This window comes from Phoenix dactylifera, chromosome 2 (assembly GCF_051530095.1).
Source record: "Phoenix dactylifera cultivar Ajwa chromosome 2, Ajwa_hap1_PhDact_Kaust_v1.1, whole genome shotgun sequence".
NCBI lineage: Eukaryota > Viridiplantae > Streptophyta > Magnoliopsida > Arecales > Arecaceae > Phoenix > Phoenix dactylifera.
Genome location: NC_143191.1, coordinates 11601709 through 11622495, shown reverse-complemented (window position 1 = coordinate 11622495; position 20787 = coordinate 11601709). Strand labels below are relative to the sequence as shown.

The following is a 20787-nucleotide window of genomic DNA, read 5'->3' as shown; positions in this document are numbered from 1 at the left end:
TCTCTAACTAGCTAGCGTAATTTAGCCTTCAATAAGATCTTGATTTTAGATTTTATTTTTTAAAATAAAATCTGCAATATTTTTAATTTAAATTAATAAATAGGATTTTTTCATGAATGCCTTTCTAAATATTAAATTTTGCATAAATTCTCTTCCAAAATTAATATTTGCATGTATACCCTCGTAAAACACTTGTTTTGTTATTCTAGCTTTTTTTTATTTTTGTTTTTGCATATGTACCCATGCTATCTAACAACGTTAAAAAATTAACTGTTTCAAAATTAAAATGACTAAAATACCCTTAATGGGTAGACATGCAAATAGATCACGATCCCGAAAGAAGATAGAGACAATAGTGTAATTTTAAATTTTTTTATTTTTAATTAATATAAATTTGATTTTTTTTATCCTGTTAGAATAATCATTATATTAGGGGCATTTATATAATAATAGAATTTTACGAGGTATACATATAAATATTAATTTGGAAGAGTATTCATGCAAAATCTGATATTTAGAAAGGTATCAATAAAAAAATTTCTAATAAATATTAGCCCGACTACTTGGTACGGAATAAAATTATATATTATTTTATAATAATTTTAGTAAAAAATAGTAAAGTAGTCACTATGTTGTGGTGCATGCGCATGTGCATGTGGAAATCATTAATTTGTTCCGGCGACAGAAGATACCCGCCCGCCCGAAGGAAAGATTCCATCCTTTCCTCTTGGCATTCCAAGATGTGATGTTAGAAAAAGGATAAGTTACCACTTTGTCGCGTCGTTCTTTGATTTAAGTCCACAATTAGATGCCGTTTTTATTGCGTAATGCGCTCTTTAAGTAATCATTACTTTTGAGATGATCCCCTTACTCTAAGGTTCTTTGTGGTTTTTTTTTTGTTGTTGTTTTTAGGCTTCGAGGCGGGCCCGTGTCGCAGTGCTCGTTCCAGTCCTCGATCTTCTTCTCCAGGGAGTCCTGGTTGGAAACAAAGTTTCTCTAAAGAGGTGAAGGGCAAGGGGAGGGAAGGGGATGGCGAGGGATTTGGAGGGGAAACCGGCCCTCTTGGGCTTCCACATGCCCGCCGAGTGGGAGCCCCATCACCAGTGCTGGATGGGTTGGCCTGTGAGTACCCCGCCCTTGTTTTCTTTTGCCTCTTGTTTCTTTTTTCAAGGTCGAAAACTCCCTCCTTGGGATGTCTCCTGGACTTTTTTGATTCTATTCTTGATGTTGGAATTTGTAGGTTTTCTTGAAATTTTAGGATTCCATGCCTTAAACTTGTTTATTGATCTCTAATATCTTCTTTTTCTCCCTTTTAGTTTTAGTAAGGCCTGAACTTATAGTGATTCTTCATCAATTCGGTCCATTGGATTCGCTATATACGTGGGACATTGAAATCCGAATCCAAAAAGACCGAATTTGCGTCAGTCTGTCTAGTATCTTTGATGTACCCCGATGACCATGTGTTTACCTAACAGAAACCTGGAAAAGATTGTGTCTTTTTGATGATATACTTGTGTTTACTGTGGATAGTTCTTTGATGTGGTCTCTAAAGAAAGAAAAAAAGAAGAGGAGTTGCCCGCAATGGCGGCGGCTGTCTGTACGTACTCATATTAGTTCATTGATAAATTTTGAAGTCTTGGTGTTTCATGTGAATTTCAGGAACGCATGGATAATTGGCGGGATAATGCAGTTCCTGCTCAGAGGGTGTATGCTGCAGTGGCCATGGCGATTTCAGAGTTTGAGCCGGTTACCGTATGTGCAAGCGCTGCTCAGGTTTGTGCATGAAGTTCGTAAACAGTGATCATGGTTTTCTCTCATTTTCATCACTTATACTTCTAATGCTTCAGTACACAAATGCATACGGGTTGCTGCACGGTAAGGACAACATCAGGGTGGTCGAGATGAGCATGAATGATGCCTGGTTTCGTGATATTGGACCTACAGTGAGCTCCTTTGTTTCCACTTAGATCTTATTATTTGCATATATGCTATAGTACTGCAGCACAGATTGAATTTCTTGGACACTAGTTTGTTCAACGAGACAGGAAACCAATTTCAGGATCCCAAGAGCAGCAAGTTGCAGGCATTGATTGGACATTTAATTGCTGGGGTGGTATGGAATTTAGATTATGTTCCCTGGTTTTATGTTTTTATCCACTATTCTTTTCTTGGCCTCGTGCATTTTTGATTTCACTGTGGAGTTAATGATTATAGTGCTTAGTGTTCTGCGCATTCCCTATAACTGTGAAGGCAAATAAAAGTGCATTATTATAACAAAAAATAGTAAACTAAGTGAGAAAATGAAAAGGAAAAAAATGGAAAACCACTTACTGTGAAGCAGTGCTGAATGCTATTAAATAACAAAACATGCTATGCTTGCATGTGTCATGTTTAAAACTGGTGGAGTGAAGCTTGATAATAGCCACCTGATGTTGTTCCATAAGAACTCCCTGTACGAACTTCTCCTTTTGTTTTTATCATGACTAGGCCCGGTAAGTACAGAATTCTGGAGGGGCTGGCTCACTATTTAGATAACTGACAGAAGAGAAGACTGCATTTTACCCCACATAACCCTTTCTCATGGATTTTCTAATACTTCTATTTCTTTTTTTTAAAAGAAAAACATTTGTTCTATAGCTCTACCTACCATGACATAGATTTCCTTGCAGAGGGTGATGGAGAACTTTTGCTCTTCCCTGCACCATTCCATGGACTTTATCACCTTTCTTGCATTAAAAGTATCCAACACCTCAAGTAGGCCTAGAAAGTATACTATGCATTACTGTTCCATTAGAACTCTATAAAAACTTGTCTTGGGTTTTGACTTAGGAGTATCAGATTGACTACAATGAGGCATTCGCACTTTTGGGAACATGGCTACTGATCTTGTTGCTATTTTCATTAGTTGTGAAACTTTTTTGTGACAATGAGCTGAGTGAAGCCTGTATGTCCTATTCACCTTGGGCATCTTTTCCACAAAGTTGTCACCTTCATCGGGCTATCTATGGCTCGGTAAACTTCTAATGTCCAGTTTAAGCATTTTGCTCATCATCCTTTGTATTCTTTTATCAAACAAATATGATAATTATGCTCCTTGATTTGGTGTTGTTTCCAATGATAACATTATTCTCTTGCTCTGTATCAATGATATGACTATTCCTTGTGGTGATGCATGCAGAATTGCAATGACATGTTTCATTTCAATTTGGACTTAAAGACCTTGGACCCCTTCCTACAATTTGGGCTTTGATACTTGTTATCACAACATATATATCAATATGCACACTTTTAGCACATCGATGGACATTAACTAAAAGTTTCTTCATGTTGACAGAGAAGCTCTTCCTACTATCATCTACTGGAAAGCAGTTTTAAGTCAACGTAATCCTTTTTAGATGTACCATTGCCAATGAGTCCATTTTGTCCGTGCTCTTTGTGCTTGCACTATGCTATTGCCATGTGCATTCACCATTCTTTGGCTTGCCAATGCTCTTCAATTTTACCCCAAATCACTCGCTAGTCTATGATAGCTTTAAAGGGATAACCAGTCACTCTCTTCTTGTATTTCCATCTCTTCTCAAGGTCAGAGCCTATTTTGATGCTAATCTCAGCTGGATTTTATAACCAGTGTTTTACTACAACCTCCTTTGTGTTCTTTGACAACTCTTGTTGTACTCGAAGAGAAAGAAGCATGTTGTATACATTGATGTTGATTATTGAGCTGTGTGTGCGTATTTATTTAAGTATGCATGTCAGTGTATATTTATATATGTGCACATAGGATTGTATGTGTAAATCCTGAGAGTAATTTTCATGGCTCAAAACTTTATCAGTATGAAATAATCATATGCATCTTATTATTGGTACTGGAGACTGCCAGTGCAGTCCAGTTTAGGCCCTACTTTAGTTGCACTCTGTTATTTGCTAAGAAAACCTTCTTTAGGTTAACCTACTACTAATATGTAACTAAATACCTGAATAGAATAATAGCTACAGCACTTGGGAAACTAACCTTGGGTAACAAGGCTGCAATAGCCCCTATAAGTGTTTGAAGCTATTAACCACTCTTAATAGTGTCACGCCCCGAGCCCGAGGCGCGGCAGACGCCGCACGCCCGCACGGCGGGCCGCACAGGCGTGCAAGGCATCGGATCATATCAAAGCAAATACAGATGTTCAAAACTGATATAATTATTTAAATTTATTCAAAAGCAGTCTTACAAAATTTCAAAATAGCATATGCCAACATAATTCAAATGTCCAAACTAATCTAACTAAAATGCCAATAACTGAAGGAATCATCGAAAAATCTAACACACTCCCCAATCCCGTGCGATCAAGCCTCTGGATCTGAAAAATAGAGAAAATAAAATAATGAGCTATACTAGCCCAGTAAGCAACAAAATACCCCAAAGTGGGGTCAGAGCATATCAGATCAAAATACAGAAAAATGTCTGGAATAAATCATAAATAACATCGTTTTATTGTTTTCAAAACTTATTATCATTTTTCCAAAAATCTGATACCAAAATCTCAACATAATAGGCTACGGCCACGTAACCCAGTGGCATGGGTCGCACAAGGTGCCAAATCTACTATATTTATCCATCGATGGCGGCCGGTGTTGCACAAAAGTGCCAAATCCACTATATTTACCCATCGATGGCAGCCGGTGTCCAGAAACCACTATTCTAATCACCGGTGGCGCGGTGTCGAAACCGGTTCCTCACAGATTACAAGTCGGCAGGTCCAACGTATAATCTCCATTGGCGGGGCCAGAACAGAATAGAACAGATCATAGCCATGCTGAGAATGCATATAAATAAAAATAGATTTCATAAACTGTACAGTCATATTTCACGGATTCCAAAGCATATAACATGATTTTCAAATAAAATTTAACATGTCAGACCCATTTTACTAAATACAAAACATATTTCAAAATTTAATCCAGTAATAATTATTTTACCAAATAATTTAGAAAAATGCACTTGGAAGCATTAAGTTACTTACCTCTCCTCGCTTAATTCCTACTTCAGGTAGGCGGATCAGGTTCACCTGTTAACATTTAATTAATTTCTTTATAAATTTCATAGCTAAGCAAAACCAAAAGTAATACTATTGGACATGGCCCAACAGGGCTCAGAGTTGGCCCATAATGGGCATGGCCCGATAGGGCCCATATCGGACACGGCCCAATTGGCCTACATAGATCCAGCCCAATAGGGCCTCCAAAGTTGGTCTCTAATGGATTATTTATGCATTGCAGGGGCTAATACTTAATTACAGGGTACTGTTTTATAATAAAACTTTAGTGGAGGGACCAATCGAATACATTTGGGGACTCTTATGTAATAATCTTTCTTATAGGGATCAAACATAAATTACAGAATACTCTTTTGTGAAATAATATACTGTCAAGGGCTTATCTGCAAAATTCTATTTATTGGCTAAACGGGTTCAGGTTTCGGGTTCCGGTTTCGGGTCTGAACTGGATTTCAGATTTTGGGTCTGGACTGGGTTTCATCTCTTTTTTTTTTCTTTTTTTTTTTTCAGGTTCCAACTAGGAAACGGAAACTACGAACAGGAGCAGAGGAAGGAGAGGAAGAGGAGAGGGAGGAGAGGAAGAAGAGGGGGCTCGGAGGTGACCGATTGAGGAGAAAATGGGGGTTTTTATCAACCCCCTCGTAACGGCTCTTCGCTGCAAAAATCGCGGCGGTCAAGCGCGATCCGTGGCCGCGATTGGCCGCGGTGTGACCGGGGGGGGGGGGGGGGGGGTGCCGCGGGATGCCCGCGGTGCCTTGCCCCAAATGTCCCCGGAGGAGCCGGAGAGGATCGCCATCGCGATCCTCTGTCCGGTTCCTCCCATATCAGGATCGGGGCTGAAGTCGGCTGGGGCTGCCGACTTCAGCCCTGTATCTCACAAATAGTCCTGGCTTTTCATGTGAGGAACCATTTAGTTTTTAATGGGATGATTGTAGCGATGAGGAGATGTTCCTATCGACTTTTTCTTTTAATCCTTCATGGATGTCATATCTAAAAGAAAAAGAAGATTGTATGTTTTTCTTTGATCTTGGGGTTTGTGACAAGAGTACTATGCAGTGGGCACTAACAATTACATATGGGTTTGTGGATAATTTCTCAATGACATCACTCAATATATGAGCACTTTTACATGCTATTGCTGAGTTTGTCGAACCAACCCGAATTGGATGGTTTGGCGCGTATCAAATTGAACCGATACGAAATCGGGATGGTCGGACTGTTCAGGTTGGTTCGGCTTATAAAATCCCCACGACCCGTCGGCCGCTTTGACTGCTCTCGCTCTCTCTCTCTCGTTTTCTCCTTCAACGCCGACCCACCCCATCTTCCTTGAACAATGCCAAAGGTGACGTTGTCATCCTTGATCAATGCCATGAGAGCCCTCACCAACATCTGCAGCTCCAATCAATGGTTAGGGTTAGGGTTTGGGGCTATCGACTGCTACCACCAATGAGGTATGCCTCTCTTCTCTCCTCCCTCTCCTTCCCTCCAACCTTCTCTCTCTTCCTCCTGCTCCTTCTCCTTCTTTCCTCTCTCCATAAACTCCCTCCCTCCCTCCCTCCCTCCCTCCCTTTCCTTCTTCGTCGTTCTAAAACGACATTGAAGATGACGCCATCACACTTGATCAACATCGACACCATTGCCTCTTCCTCGATACACCTCTCTCCCTCCCTCTTCCCCCCTCCCTCCTTCTCTCCCTCTCTAAGCCTTTCATCTTCTCTCTCTCTCCTGGTTTTCCTTCTAGGGTTAGGATTTCTCCCTCTCTCCCCTCCTCTCCCGATCTTTCATCTCCGATGTACCTCGGTTGGTACTATACAAATCGACACCATACCGAACTGGTCACTGGCTGATGCAAACTTCAGTACTAGTTCGGCAAACCTCGATAAAATGATTGGTTCCATGGTACAAGTAAGGTTATGATCATTTCCTCAAAATATTCATGAAAAATTATTTAATAATGGTGAAATGCTTGACTGATGCTGGACAATTGTCATGATATCAAAAATTAGTAGGTTAGTTTTTCTATAATTAATTGATTACATTATTTTTTTTATTTTTTGATAATTTTATTTCTTTTTGTTAAAGTTACTCATTGTTTTAGTTATTTTAGCATGGAGACTTGAGGATAACTTCCATACAACAAAAGAACAAGTGGAAAAAGACATTAATTTTACAAGAACAACTAGCTTTGAGAAACAAATGGAAAAGATCATGTGTATTTAAGAAATGAATACCTTGATTATCCTAATTCCAAAACTATGGTGAAAGATTCTACCTACCTTGTGCGTACTTTGCTCACAACTAGAATTTAAGTTCGGCAACAACACTTCATTACAGCATTTTTTTGTGCCACTTTAGTTGCTTGATATTATAATTCAATATTTGCACCTTATGATTTATGCGTTAAATCATATTATCTAAGGTTTTAGTCTTGGTATCGGATCTCATTACTAATCTCATGTTGGTATAGTGTTGGTACACCTAATACGGAGATTGATTCAGCATACCAAGACTTACTACAACCCTATACTGAGTATCAGTTCATCGATTCAACACATTATTGCCTGATACGGGGCAACACATACCGGTATTGTGAACCTTGACAATATCTCTTCCTCCACTATCTAATTAGTTTACATTGCCTGCAATCTCTAGTATAGCTTCAACCCATCCATCTTCCACTTCTGTTCCTTTCCTTGCTCCCTCCTCCCCTCCCTCTCTAGGTGTGGTTGTCGCCCAATGGTCCTGCTGTTGCACCAAGAAGCCATGGTAGTAAGAGCATGGATGCAACTCCTACACTACAATGAATGTGCTTAGATGCCTCCAGACAAGTTAACCTCATCAAAACAGCCTCGGCTCATTCTCTTCTCAAGTTGAATCTTGAGGCCATGCTTAACAAGCTTAAGGAGGTAATTGGTCTTAACAAGGCTCAGGCAAATTCTTTCGATGTTGAATCATCTACGGTTGCTGCCACTTCCGATGGATCCAACTAAAGAAGTGATGTAGCATAATCCAGAAAAAGGGTTGATTTTTGCTCAGGTTCACTAGGGTTCTCGTCTCCATCAGGAGATTTCTTATGAAACCCTATTAGTCACTTGGTATTCCCATTCCTCGGAGTACTTAAAACCATTTTTTGAGTATTTAGTTAAACTCTTGCATGGAATAAGAATCACTAATGGAGGGAGGGAATCGTATTTTCTTTTTTTTTTCTTTTATTTTTGTTTTTGTTTGAATGATTTCCCTACACACCTCCAAGATCTTGTGCATATGGACATGCTAGGATTTATTTGGCCTAGGGCAATTTAATAAATTTATTTCCTAGAAAAAAACCATATTATCTTCATATAATGTGTGAAAGAAAATTAAGATAAATTGTGTAATATAAATGGAAATTGTCTAAGAGATGGAAGGAAACCTACAATTCACCATTAGAATTGGTTTCATTCTTTACAGTTTACATTATCCATTGATGATCACTTGGTATTTTAAATTATGCAAATCCACGATAGTTGCCCTTCATATATCATTATGGTGTGCTCATTGAGTATAAAAGGATTTATTTGGTCTATTTTGTTTGTCCAGAGGCAGAGGAAGGTTGTTATAGTGATTGGAGCCTTGATATTCTTGTTGCCAAGAAGGTCAGTGAAGCAATTTTCTTTTGGCATAAGGTTTCTAATAGTAGTTATAAACTTGTTTTTGCATGCTTGCCTATATTTGGTGTTCATTTCTGTTACAATTTTACTTTTAGATTTTGGAGTTGGAGAGGCTCCCTAGATTTCCGCATTGTATGGTTCTTGAGGGTGGAAGCATTCATGTAGATGGAGAAGGTAACTTTTTACTTATGACATTTATGTGGGTGTTTTGGAAACTTTATATTGTTGTGGTTGTTTACTATTCTTTTATTTTCCCAAGCATTTGTGTTTATATAGAATTGAAACAATTGGTCTAGGTATAAAGAAATGAGCTTAATCTTTTGCAGAAATAGAGGCAATTGATTTTCTTTTGGCATGTGAGAAAAATAGGCATATATCTTTTGCATAAGCTCGATAATGTCATGATCTTTACCCTGTGTTTGGTTGGGGCCATGAGAGGGAGGATAGATGGCCCCCATCAACTGTTTGGTTCAAAAAATTTTGAAAGGATGGATGAAAAGGAGGAATTGTCCATCCATCCTGGCCCACCAGTTTACATCCTCCTAATTTGAGAGGATGCAAGGAAGGATGAATGAAGCATGTGAGGGATGGGTTTCTACGTTGGCAAAATTACCCCTCATTAATTTTTTGACAAAACTTTAACACTTCACTCTTTTTTATCCAAGGGTGGTTTAGTAAAAATATCATATAAATATCATCCATCCTATCCTTCATTCCTATGCCAAACTGAGGGAATCATTCCCATCCATCCTCTTCCTCATCCATCCTTCTTACCCTATCCATCCTTCGTACCAAACAAAGGGTTCGTCCTTCTCTTCTTCGTTCTGATTCTTTCTTCTCTCATCTTTCGCATTCAACATAGGATATGTCTCTTTCTAAATAGTGTTTTAATGTTTTCTTTTGTCAAATAGGCTTATAAAATTCATGCTTAGTTGAACTTATGCTCCGTCCATCTTTCTTCTTTCCAAGGATTTCACTTGGTCTGAATATTGATCACACACTTTCAAGATGAGACATGTAAAATATTGTCTAGTGTTATTTCAGCTGCTATAAACTAAGATATGTTGATATATTAGCACAAACAGTATTGTAATATTGATAGAGATTATTTAATCACTAAATTCTGTAATTTAACCAAGGCTAAAGGCCTTATGTTCGGAAGGGGGATCGACGCTCTTGAGGGCAATTAAAGGGGAGAGAGTTCGCTGGTTGGGGCAAATGGGCACCTGCAGTGGTCATTGTAGATGGATTAATTAACATGGTAAGATCCTTATCATTGGGTTGGAGGGAGATCATCCTGGTGGTGAGGTTCCAAGATAAAGACTACTAAGAGGTCCGGGGTATGAATGATGCCAACATTAGTGATGGAAGGCGGGTCTGCATGGCTTAACAGGGGAGGTGGAGTTGCTTGGAGATGTGAAGAGGAGATAGAGGGGAGGCTGTGGAGAGTGAGAGAAATCTAATGGGTGCATCAGTGTCTATGACTTGCCTGTGCATAGTCCTTGTATAATCGCATGTGTACGTGGATCATATATCTAGCACTGCCATGTTCTCACAGCTATCAATCCCATGCATTATCATCTTTGAATATTTCTCACACAAATCTACTACACAAATCTGACCCATATAAGTGGCAATGCTACATTAAAGCACCAGGCAGAGCACCTAACGAGACATGCGAGAATCTTAAAGTACAACATATACTTCTAATAGGATATTTTCTCTTAAACCCTTTTGTAATGTGAGCAAGCCTCTGAAGGTCCCATCCATATTGCTCACGTAAACTGCTCCTACTCAAACAAGAATAACGAGCTATATCTAAAAAAAATATGCAAAGCCCATACAACTTGATCCTAAAATACACAGATTTTTTTTTTTTTTTTTTTTTTTGAGGGAAACTCCTAATACAATGATAACTCTTAAAAAATGTCTATATTTGAGCTTTTGGCGTATTTGGTCGGGGTAATTGAGGTCCACCCCTTGGTCAGACTGCTATTTTATGTTTAATCACTGAAAATTTTATGCTTTCCCTTAATTTTGATGGAGATTTTATTTTAATCCCTGGCCTCTTTGTGTGTGCACACAAAGCAGGACAACTGTGTATAGAACAGCCAAATTGTATGCAAAACACAGGCTTAACTGTGTACAGGGCTAAATATAAAATCCTGTAAAGGAGTGAAACATAAAATGGCAATTAAACAAAGGACTGGATGTTAAGTTCCGCTATTTGATCTCCAAGTAGTCTTTGTCGGGTTTGTTGTTGTGTGTTCCTTACTGGGCCTTTCTCTGATATCCTACTCTCTTATGTTTCTTTGAAGATTACTTGAACTTCCCAATCTTCTCCATGGTTCTTCAAGTGCATAACACTCAACACAATGGCTCCCCCCTCTGCATTTACCTTTCCTTGTCAGGTCCTGTTGCAAAATAATATCAAGATGCTTAAGCAGCTGGTCCCAGTTGTATTGTTATCAGGGGTCTTTTACCTATTAGCACCCCTGATGGTGAATTTGAAGTTGGATATTTTATCCTAATGGTACTATACCATAATCATCAAGTTCTTTCCCAACTATTTGGGGTCGGGCTCGCCAAGAAGTTTATCAAAATGGTACCAATTTTTATTAAAAGGTATTTGATCAGAAGCTCCCAAATGAGCATTATATACATTCTTTTGAAATAATTTTTGATCCATTACAATAATATTTTTACTCTACTCTAAAATTGCTACTTGTTTAGTTGTGAGTTTACCTTTAGAATAGGACTGAACATGTGTAAGGACATAAAAGGCAGTCAAGAAATGATTTTTTTTTTCTTTATTAGAGGAACACTCCTTTCAGATGGTATAACTGATGTCTTGGTTAGGTCATGGACTGTCTTCAAAGGCTGGATTATATACCTTATACTAGCATTATTCACATATTGTGAAGATTCTATTTGAAAGGCTCTCATGTTTTATGTCTATTACTTATCTTTCAACAGGTACTTGTATTACAACTGAGGAATGTTTATTGAACCCAAATCGAAACCCTGATATGAGTAGAGAAGAGATAGAAGATGAGCTAAAGATGTATCTTGGGGTCAGAAAAGTCATTTGGCTGCCCAGAGGGCTTTATGGTAACTATAAATATTTATTCTTTATATTTTATCTTTTTTCATAACTCCAATTTTCTGAGTTCAAACTCATTGTTGACAAGTTATCTGTAAAATTGAGATTGTGAATAGCTTCTGCTAAACATTAGCTTGTAATAAAAGAAAGAAAAAAATAAATGATCAACAATTTTGACATATCCTGCTCAACTCTTGATCAACTGGAAACGTTGAAATGAAAAGACTAAACCTGCATTTTCCAACTACAAGCTGCATACATGTCCATGAAATTTTAGGTGCTAGTGTTGTAAAATGAGTTGGATGTGGTGACTCATTAATAGGTTGGCGAGGATGGAGGACCCAGTATATAAAGCTATTCAATTAATTGCCCCATGCATAGTGTTCACCAATTACACAAGAATGTGGTGATGCATACCATAATACTCTTAACAGTTATAATAAGATTTCCCCACCTACAACTTGTAGACATCCCACCTCTCAACACTCCACAGAGAGGCCAAACATCGATTTACATGATACCACTGGATCCTGACATTCCAAGTGTCTTAAAATCATGACCATTCACAGATATCTAGCATCACCATTCCCCAGGAAAACTATTGGCTAGCCAATGACCATCAGTTTGATCAGATGGTTGTTAAGTAGCTGTATTTTGCGGGACAAGCCCCAATCAGTTTAGGGCCTTAATTTAGACAGCTAATCAGATTATGTTTAATTGCACTGCTGGTTATTACCTCTCTCTTTGGACTGGATAGCTAGTTAGTTGCCACCTGGTTCTTCTTCCAGAACCTCTTCAATGGGTAAACTTCATCAGAATTCGTGATTTTTGGCACTTCTGCAAATTTTCCATGAGTTTTCTTTAATCTCACATTAGACATGAAACTAGTCAGCCTACCCTAAAGACACCATAAGACACGCCTCCTTCCAGGGCCAAAATCATCAGAAATTTTCTGATTCATTCATCTTATACTAGTAAAAAGCTCAAGTCAGGGGAAGTGAATGGCCAAATAATTGAAGCTTCCTTCAGCTCTGGAGGATACAAAAGACTCAACAGTGTTGAAAGGAGTGAAGGCCAGACATCAGCATATTAGGGGGATTCTTTTTCTCTTTTCTTCCTTTTATAGTAATTAATTTTTCTAGTTTTGAGTCTTTTGCTTACATAGACCAGTTAGTTTGTAGCATAAAATCTAGCTAGTCTTTTCCTTTGGGTTTTTGTTGGGAAGAAATAATGGGTCCACTATCCAATAAATCTTCTTGTCACATATTCTTTTCAATTATTAGTAGTTCCAGGTTACTCCTTGGCCTAGTTTACTACTCTCTCTAGTTCCTATTATTGTCTATCTTCCTTTTGCAATATCAAATGTGAAGGCCCCTAGACTGTGAATATCCTTGTCCTAGGGAGGTTGGATTCAGAATGTTAACAAATCTCTGTGGTTTGAATTAAAAACCTTGCATCAGCTACAAATAGGCAGCTGGACGTTGCACAGTCTTCAAGTCTATGTGGGATCTAGCTTGAAGGTTTGACTATCACATTTAGAAGAAATCCTCCATTGATATTAGAGTTCACTGCATCTGAGGTCCTGCAGCACCCGACCCTCCTAACTTTTAGATACTGGCTGCATAGTATAATGAGGATATCCTTCTAAACATAGGTAGGTAAATATTTATGACAAAGCAAGTGATAGTTTATCTTCGCATGCTTCTTTGGCTCATGAAAATCCAGAGAATTCACAATCCAGAGAGCATTCCATTTATAAAAATAGTGACATGTGAAAGTAGGAACGGCAGCATCTATGGAAGTACTCTAAGAACATGATACTCTATCTATTAGATCTCTGTGATATCCAAGCTCTTGATAATATGCTTCTGTATGTTAGGAGTTCTGATTTCTTGTCAGAAAAAGGGAAAGGATAATAGTAGTAATAAATGAAACATTCTACCAAAAAAAAAAAAAAAAGAAACATGAGCTTTTTTGTTCACTCTATTGTTTTGCATAGTTTCTGATACTATAGTACTGCTGATTATATTTGCCAACATACTCTCTCTTATGATTGCTAAAGTACAAGAAATCTTCATGGTATGTTCTATCAGTCAAGCATAGCATGAAGTCTTCACTTTAAATGCTTTTTACATTGTTTTCAGTTCCTATGTTTGAAATTGTGTGCTAAATCTGGTTTCACAAGTTATGATCCCTGGGCTCCTTGTGATATGCATTCTTGCACTACCATTTTTATGTTATCAATCAAACAAGAGGGAAATATAGAATATAGGTTAAAGCATGTACGTAGCGGAAATTTTCCTTCTCCCTAAAGGTCTATCAATGTCGATGACTTCTATCTTTTTTCAAATTTCCCCACGTGTATGTTGTTAACCTGTAAATGATAACAGACCATGCAGCCTTTCAATGTCCTGGTTTATGGCTATAACTTATCCCCCATACAACATTTTATATTATGTCTTTTGCTCATATGATCTGAAAATGATTCCTTCTCTTACCTTTTACTCTTTTTTTTCTTTTTCCTGTGATTTTTTTTAAACATGGCTTGGATTTCATTTCTGTTTACATATTTGTTAACAAAGTCTTTTTTCCATTTTCTCTTGTATAACAAACCTTTTGGCCTTTATTATCCTTGTAAAGCTCTTATTTATATAACTTTTGTAGGCGATGAGGATACCAATGGTCATGTTGACAATATGTGTTGTTTTGTTAAGCCTGGAGTGGTGCTTTTGGCATGGACCGATGATGAGTTGGATCCTCAATACAAACGGTCAGTTGAGGCTTTGACAGTTCTCTCCAACTCTACTGATGCCATTGGTAGAAAAATAGACGTAATCAAACTCCATGTGCCTGGGCCGCTTTATATGACAGAGAAAGAAGCAAACGGAGTTGATAATTCGGTTAGTGAGATGGTTTTAACTAATATACGATGCTTTTGTATTAAGTTGAAATTATTTCTTGCCAGTGGTCATAAATGCCTTCAGCTGATTTGAGTTGTTTATATGAGTGGAAGCTGATGCATTAGGGAATTTAATCTGTTCTGCTGTTCTTAATTAGGTTACACTCACAGACACGAACATATTGGAAGGGCAAGCAAGAGTTGACCTGGGTTCCTACCTCTTTGATTTGAGCCTAATCCTTCTATTATGAAACCTAGTGGCATCTCTGTCTTGATACACATATCAGTTATTAATGGAAAAGGAACTATATGAATGTACACGATGTCACTTAGTTTAAAAAAAAGGATGATGTGATGAATGTTTTCATCTTGGCTATCTTGTTCTAAGCTTCATGTGGAAGAAATTTTTTTTCTAGATTCTCCTGATATTCACATTAATACTGAGAAGAGCACAAAGTATCCATGTGTTCATAGAGCCTCCACAGGATGCACCCTGCTAATGTGTTTTTATACATGGGCATATTTGGAGTGTAGGTGCTTTTTGAACCAAGTGAGCAAGCATTTTACTAGGACTTCCTATGCATCATATATTATCTTCTCTTTGCTACTTTTAGTTAAGCACCATCAATGTCTTATCCCCCTGCATGATTTTGATTCCATTTGATTTTTATTGTTTTATTTATTTATTATTACTTTTTGGGTATTGAACATCTCGTCAAGCCTAAGAAATAAGAAGTAATCAACTTCCCCACCTTTTTGAGCTGTCACTCGTAATTCATGGTGAAACCCATCTGAGAGTTCATATAAGCTGCTTAAATTGTAGGAAATAAAGAATACTGATATGCATACTGAATTTTCATAGAAGACCTTCCACAGTTACATGCTTGTTCCGATATTAGACTCCCTTAATCATAGATCAAACAGGACATGGTCTTATCACATATTTAGACTCTGAGGACCTAATCAAACTCACTTGGAGAGATACCGGGGAAACAAAATCGTTTAATAACTCCTCTTATTTGCTTTGCAAATACCTTCGCAATATTGCTTTAAATAGTGAAAAACAATTTTTTTGGGATGTCTGTCTGAGTTGTTAGTGTGTTTTCAGAGACCTACTATTTTGCCTATAGCTTCTTTCTTTGGCAAATTTGGTCCACAGAATGGTTTGTGGCAAGCTAGGAAGCATGGACATGGATGCACATATGGATACAATAGATACGGAAATGCTAATAAGGCAAATCTTGAAACATAGGACATGATATAGCTAGGACATGTAAAAGAAACATATATATTTGGTACATAGACATATGTGTATCTATATTTATACTATATATGACCATTTATGCGTGTGTGAAAACATCCATAAACATGCTTTTGATAGCATCAAATTCGACAAGCTCATCATTTAGTTATCATTCAATTCTATAGACATCATAGTTTCCAAAACTGACCATTCACAATTCAAGGTTAACATTGAAAAAGGAAAGCAAATGTTCTTCTCTTCATTTTTGGATGTATCAAGAAAATATCTCGAGTGTATCCATGAACTATCTGATGTGTTTTTTTTTTTTTTTTGGTTTTGAAGAATATGATATTTGATAACATATATCTGAAAAGTATCTGACAAGTCTCCGTATGCGGCAAGTATTTGATAAGACAAGATGTGATTTGAGGTATCGATGCTTCTAATATTTCTTCTTTCATTTGACTCTTGCCAGTGCAGTGACTTGAAGTGCTATATAATAATTTGATATGCTATATTATGCAAGGTCTACTGTGCCGGTACCGGGCACTGTACTAGTTGTCTGGCGGTATGAGTCGGTACGGGCATTGCCGGGCCTGTACTAAGAGAGAAAACTTGCCAGAGCTGGAGAAGGAGAAGAGAAAGAGAGCGAGCGGGGGAGGGAGAGAGGAGCGGCAGCGGACACCGATGGAGGGCCACGGGGGGCGGTGGAGGCCAAGGCCGCAGCTGTATCCCCTATTTCAAAAGAATAGGGGATGAGGCCGCAGAAAAAAATTTGGAATTTTTAAGCGAAGTCGGCAAGCTGCGGGCCCCCTGCGGCCCTCCGCCAGCGTCCGCCGCCGCTCCTTTTCCCTTCCTCCCCTTCTCGCTCTCTCTTTCTCTTCTTCTTCTCCAGCTCTGGCTCATACTTCTCTTAGTCTAATTTTTCTTTTCTTTTCTTTTCCATGTGCTTCTATATTTGTCAAACCTTATATCAGATTCATTCATAAACATAGCAGATATCAGCAAAATGTCCTACTAGACTCTTCATCCACTCCATATATTTTTGTATATTGTTTCCTAGTAATCCTTACCCTTGAGTACCTATACTTTATCAGACCTTTTTCTTTATGTCTTAGATCTTTTTGTTGAAACTCTGTAAAGCATTGTGTTAGCCCTCAATTCTGATATTATTTGTTTCACAAAATCCAATCTCTTGCTAATGAAATTTTCATCTCTAGAAATTAACATTTCCTCAGGTCTTGATTCCTTTTCCTCCAGATTTTCTGAACCACTCAGTTCAGATAAAGTTTTTTGAACAGCAGAAATCCTATGTTTTAAACCTCAGTTACTTCTAATTTTCGTATCCTCAACCTATTGTTTCATTAGCAACTTTTGGAGCAAGATAGTAATTGCAGTCATGTCTCTCTAATTCTGAATTAATTTAGGGAAAAGCTGTCTGTAATTGCTTAGAAAAGGTTTTATGGGGCTTTTATTTTTGAAGCTATGACCAACCAATGGGTATGGGCCTGATTGATCTGTTACACCAGTAGTTTAGAGAAGATAGTTGTCACGCCCCCGGCCCGAGATCGCGAGCCGGGGGTCCGCGCCAACCGCCGCACACCCGTAGGAAACTCTCCCCACGAGCATGCAAGGCATCTTAACCAAACATCTCAATTATATATATATATATATCTAAAATAATTCAACTGAAATAAATGCAATCTTACTCCATTGACTGACCCAAATTATATAGTCTCACAGTTTTAAATACGCAGCGGAACAATAAAGATAAAACATCAATTTAAATAAAGCCTAATTTAGGATAACTTGTGCTTCGGTTTTTCTAGTCGCTCTTCCATTTTAAATTCCTAGGTTAGTTCTCAGAATCTGTAAAACAACAAAAAATTGTATAATGAGCTAGACAGCCCAGTAAGTAATAAACACCTTAACTAGTCAATTCATATAACAACATAAAATATAAATACAAATTACGATGAATCAACATAATAACATAATCAATTCCTTTTCAAGCACAAATTCATTAAAATTCGTATTTTTCAAATATCTATATACATATTCATAAATCTGATTCGAAACAAATCATATTCATCTCATCAGCCTTTAGCTACGACCACACTTATACCCTGTGGCTAGGCCAGAAACAGAACCGCACTTATACCCTGCGGAGTGGGCCAGAATACCGCACTTATACCCTGCGGAGTGGGTCAGAATACCACACTTATACCCTGTGGTGGGGCCAGAATTGCCAATGCATAACCCCCTATTGGCAGGGTCCAGAACATAGCCAGGCTGAGAGTTCTAAATCTGATGCACATCAAAATTCTTTTGTAACATAATAGATATATCATAATTCGATCTAAATATGCATATACGATGCAAAAACAGTAATATAACAATAGTCCGAAAAATATTATTCCAATTCACATATCCATTTTTCATTCAAAGCATCATCTCGTAAAATTCATAAATCACATATAAATTCATTAACAATTTATTCGATGCAAAAATAATATTATATAAATGAAGAGTCTAGAGAAGGCAGTTCATTACTTACATTGTATGCGATCCACAACAAATCCAATTAATCTCACAAATTCCTCGCAGAACCTAATATCCAAAAATCATATTTTCTTTTAAAATTAATCACAATATATATAAAACTTAAATTTTAACATTCTTCCAGGGCCGACCCTGCAGAAGTGTCTAGCACCCCAGGTTCGGGTTGTGATTCGGGTTCATACCCGTAAACCACCCTCCTCCTTTTATTTTATTATTATTTTTATTATTATTATTTTCTTTCTTTCTTTCTTTCTTTTTTCAAATGGTTTAACAGAGAGATGAAGTTAGGAACCTTACCTCAGCCCCGGCGAAGATCCGGCGGCTTTCTTCTTCTCCGGCGGCAAACGGAGGAGGAAAGGGTTGTCCGTGCTGTGGCTGCTCGGCTCTCTCTCTCTCTCTCTCTCTCTCCCTCTCTGCAGCCCAAGGAAGAAGGATCCCCCCTTCTCCCTCTTCTTGGTGTGGCGGCTCTCCTCGGTGGCCTCAAGGAGAAGGAGAGGAAGCCCTAAAAACAGGGCTTCCTTCTTCGGGATGGAAGGAATTCCATCCCGTTGCCTCACGTGCGTTGCACGTGAGGCTAAGGTTTGGGACTGGGCCGGTCAAATGGACCGGGCCCAGTTCCAGGGTCTCACAATAGTTGTGGTATGGATATTGCTAAATTTATTGCCCTTATTATTGTTCAATGCTTGATAGCTAGTTCCGAGATGCGCTCTTCTAATTTCGAGAATGATAATCCATTTTTTCCCAGACTACGAGCAAGGGGCAGGGGGCCTGATGCACCGTCGGGTTCATGGAGGTCCTGGGTTGTTACAAATGGTATCAGAGCAAACTCGGCCCATAGCCTATTTGGACTAGGGGATGCTACAACCGGGTTCATGGAGGCTGACCACGGACCTATCATGGTGTTTGTGATTAGATTTGAGTGGATTTGAACCATTAGCCTGACGAGGACGTCAGAGCTTGAACGGAAAAAGTATGTGAGGACCCGTGCGAGCATGTGTTTAGTCTCACATCGGTTATTCGCCGAAGAGAACTGGGGTGCTTATACAGGATCAAGGAACTCAATTAATACCTTCCGACTAGCCATTATAGGTGAGGTCCTGGGTTGTTACATGATGCACCGCCAGGCGAATTCAAACATAAATCCCATTTCTTGGAGGGATATATTCATAAGATACCTCTATTGTTTCAAGGAAACATCGAGGAAAGAAAAAATAACTTAATTTCAGATTAAAGTCACTTAAATTATCTTGGGAGTTGGAAAGGAGAGATTGTCTCGTGCACAAACTCTTGTATATGGAGATGGTGTAAAATATATGTAATTCAGACTGTGCTATTCTGCAGTTACTTCTATTTCTGAAAGGTTTATCATTTAAATGCTCCAGCCATCAATCTAGTGGAATTTGAGTATCCACAGTTTACTCATTACAGGGGGCGGATGCAAAAGCAAGATTGGCAGGCACTAGGTTGGCGGCTTCTTATGTAAACTTCTACATTGCCAATGGTGGAATTATAGCACCAGCATTTGGTGATGAGAAGAGGGACCAGGAAGCTTATAATGTCCTCAAATCAGCATTTCCAGGTCATAAGGTAATATAGAATTTCTATTTTGCTGTTCTATTATTTTCCTGTGTGACCTGAGAGATTCTATGGTAAGAAACTCATATGAGTAATATAAGTCTTATTGGAGATTTTGGTTTTTTTATTTTGCTGTTTTATTCATATAATTAAAACATACCAAAGGATATGGTTTTCCAAAGGATATCACTCAATCTTTTTTTGATCCTTTAGCTATCCTTTAATTAATTGTTATGGTTCCCTTGAGAAGATGCATAAGTCTCATATTTTTTTGATTTCTACAAATTTAGTTCATATGTTCAAAATAATCTATAAATTGGTTGGCCCCCCAGGTTGTAACGATTCAAGGTTCAAGGGAAATTTGTCTCGGAGGTGGAAATATTCATTGCATTACCCAGCAACAGCCAGCATTTCCTTGCATGGGCGTGAAGAATTAGATCTGAAGTGGATGATTCAAATATTTTACCGTTTTGCCAAATAAAGGTTATTCTCTTCATTATGTATCAGGCATGATAATGAGCAAAGAACAGAACTTTTCATTTTATTTGAAAATTATGAAGTGTCAGAGATTCTCCACCATTGATCATTTAATAAGGGTTTGCTGCAGTTTTTGAGGGACATCATAATCATATACGTCTAAAATTTATAATGAAAATGGTCTCTGCAGATGGTTAGATCTCCATGGAGTTTGGAGCTCCTTTCGAGCAATC

General features: G+C 38.1%; 1 protein-coding gene across 2 annotated transcripts; it reads left to right on the top strand.

The window, feature by feature from the left end:
* Positions 1-647: 647 nt before the first annotated feature.
* EMB1873 (porphyromonas-type peptidyl-arginine deiminase family protein) lies at positions 648-20706 on the top strand. 2 transcript variants are annotated; one of them, XR_605707.5, is made up of 11 exons: positions 648-1122; positions 1660-1773; positions 1848-1943; positions 2029-2113; positions 8625-8680; positions 8791-8869; positions 11672-11806; positions 14463-14698; positions 16283-16370; positions 19931-20089; positions 20410-20706. XR_605707.5 is itself a non-coding variant. In XM_008806207.5 (10 exons), exons 1-10 carry the CDS (start codon positions 1030-1032, stop codon positions 20512-20514), a joined length of 1158 nt encoding a protein of 385 aa, XP_008804429.2. In that variant the 5' UTR covers positions 648-1029; the 3' UTR covers positions 20515-20706. The 2 variants fall into 2 exon arrangements, 1 of the variants encoding a protein (XP_008804429.2); XM_008806207.5 differs by lacking the exon at positions 16283-16370.
* The last annotated feature ends 81 nt before the right edge of the window (positions 20707-20787 follow it).

Coding starts and splice junctions, on each gene's coding strand:
- EMB1873 (XM_008806207.5), top strand. CDS start 1,030: ATGGCGAGGGATTTGGAGGGGAAACCGGCCCTCTTGGGCTTCCACATG. Junction 1,944..2,028: donor TTCGTGATATTGGACCTACA/GTGAGCTCCTTT, acceptor CTTGGACACTAG/TTTGTTCAACGAGACAGGAA. Junction 20,090..20,409: donor CAGCATTTCCAGGTCATAAG/GTAATATAGAAT, acceptor TTGGCCCCCCAG/GTTGTAACGATTCAAGGTTC.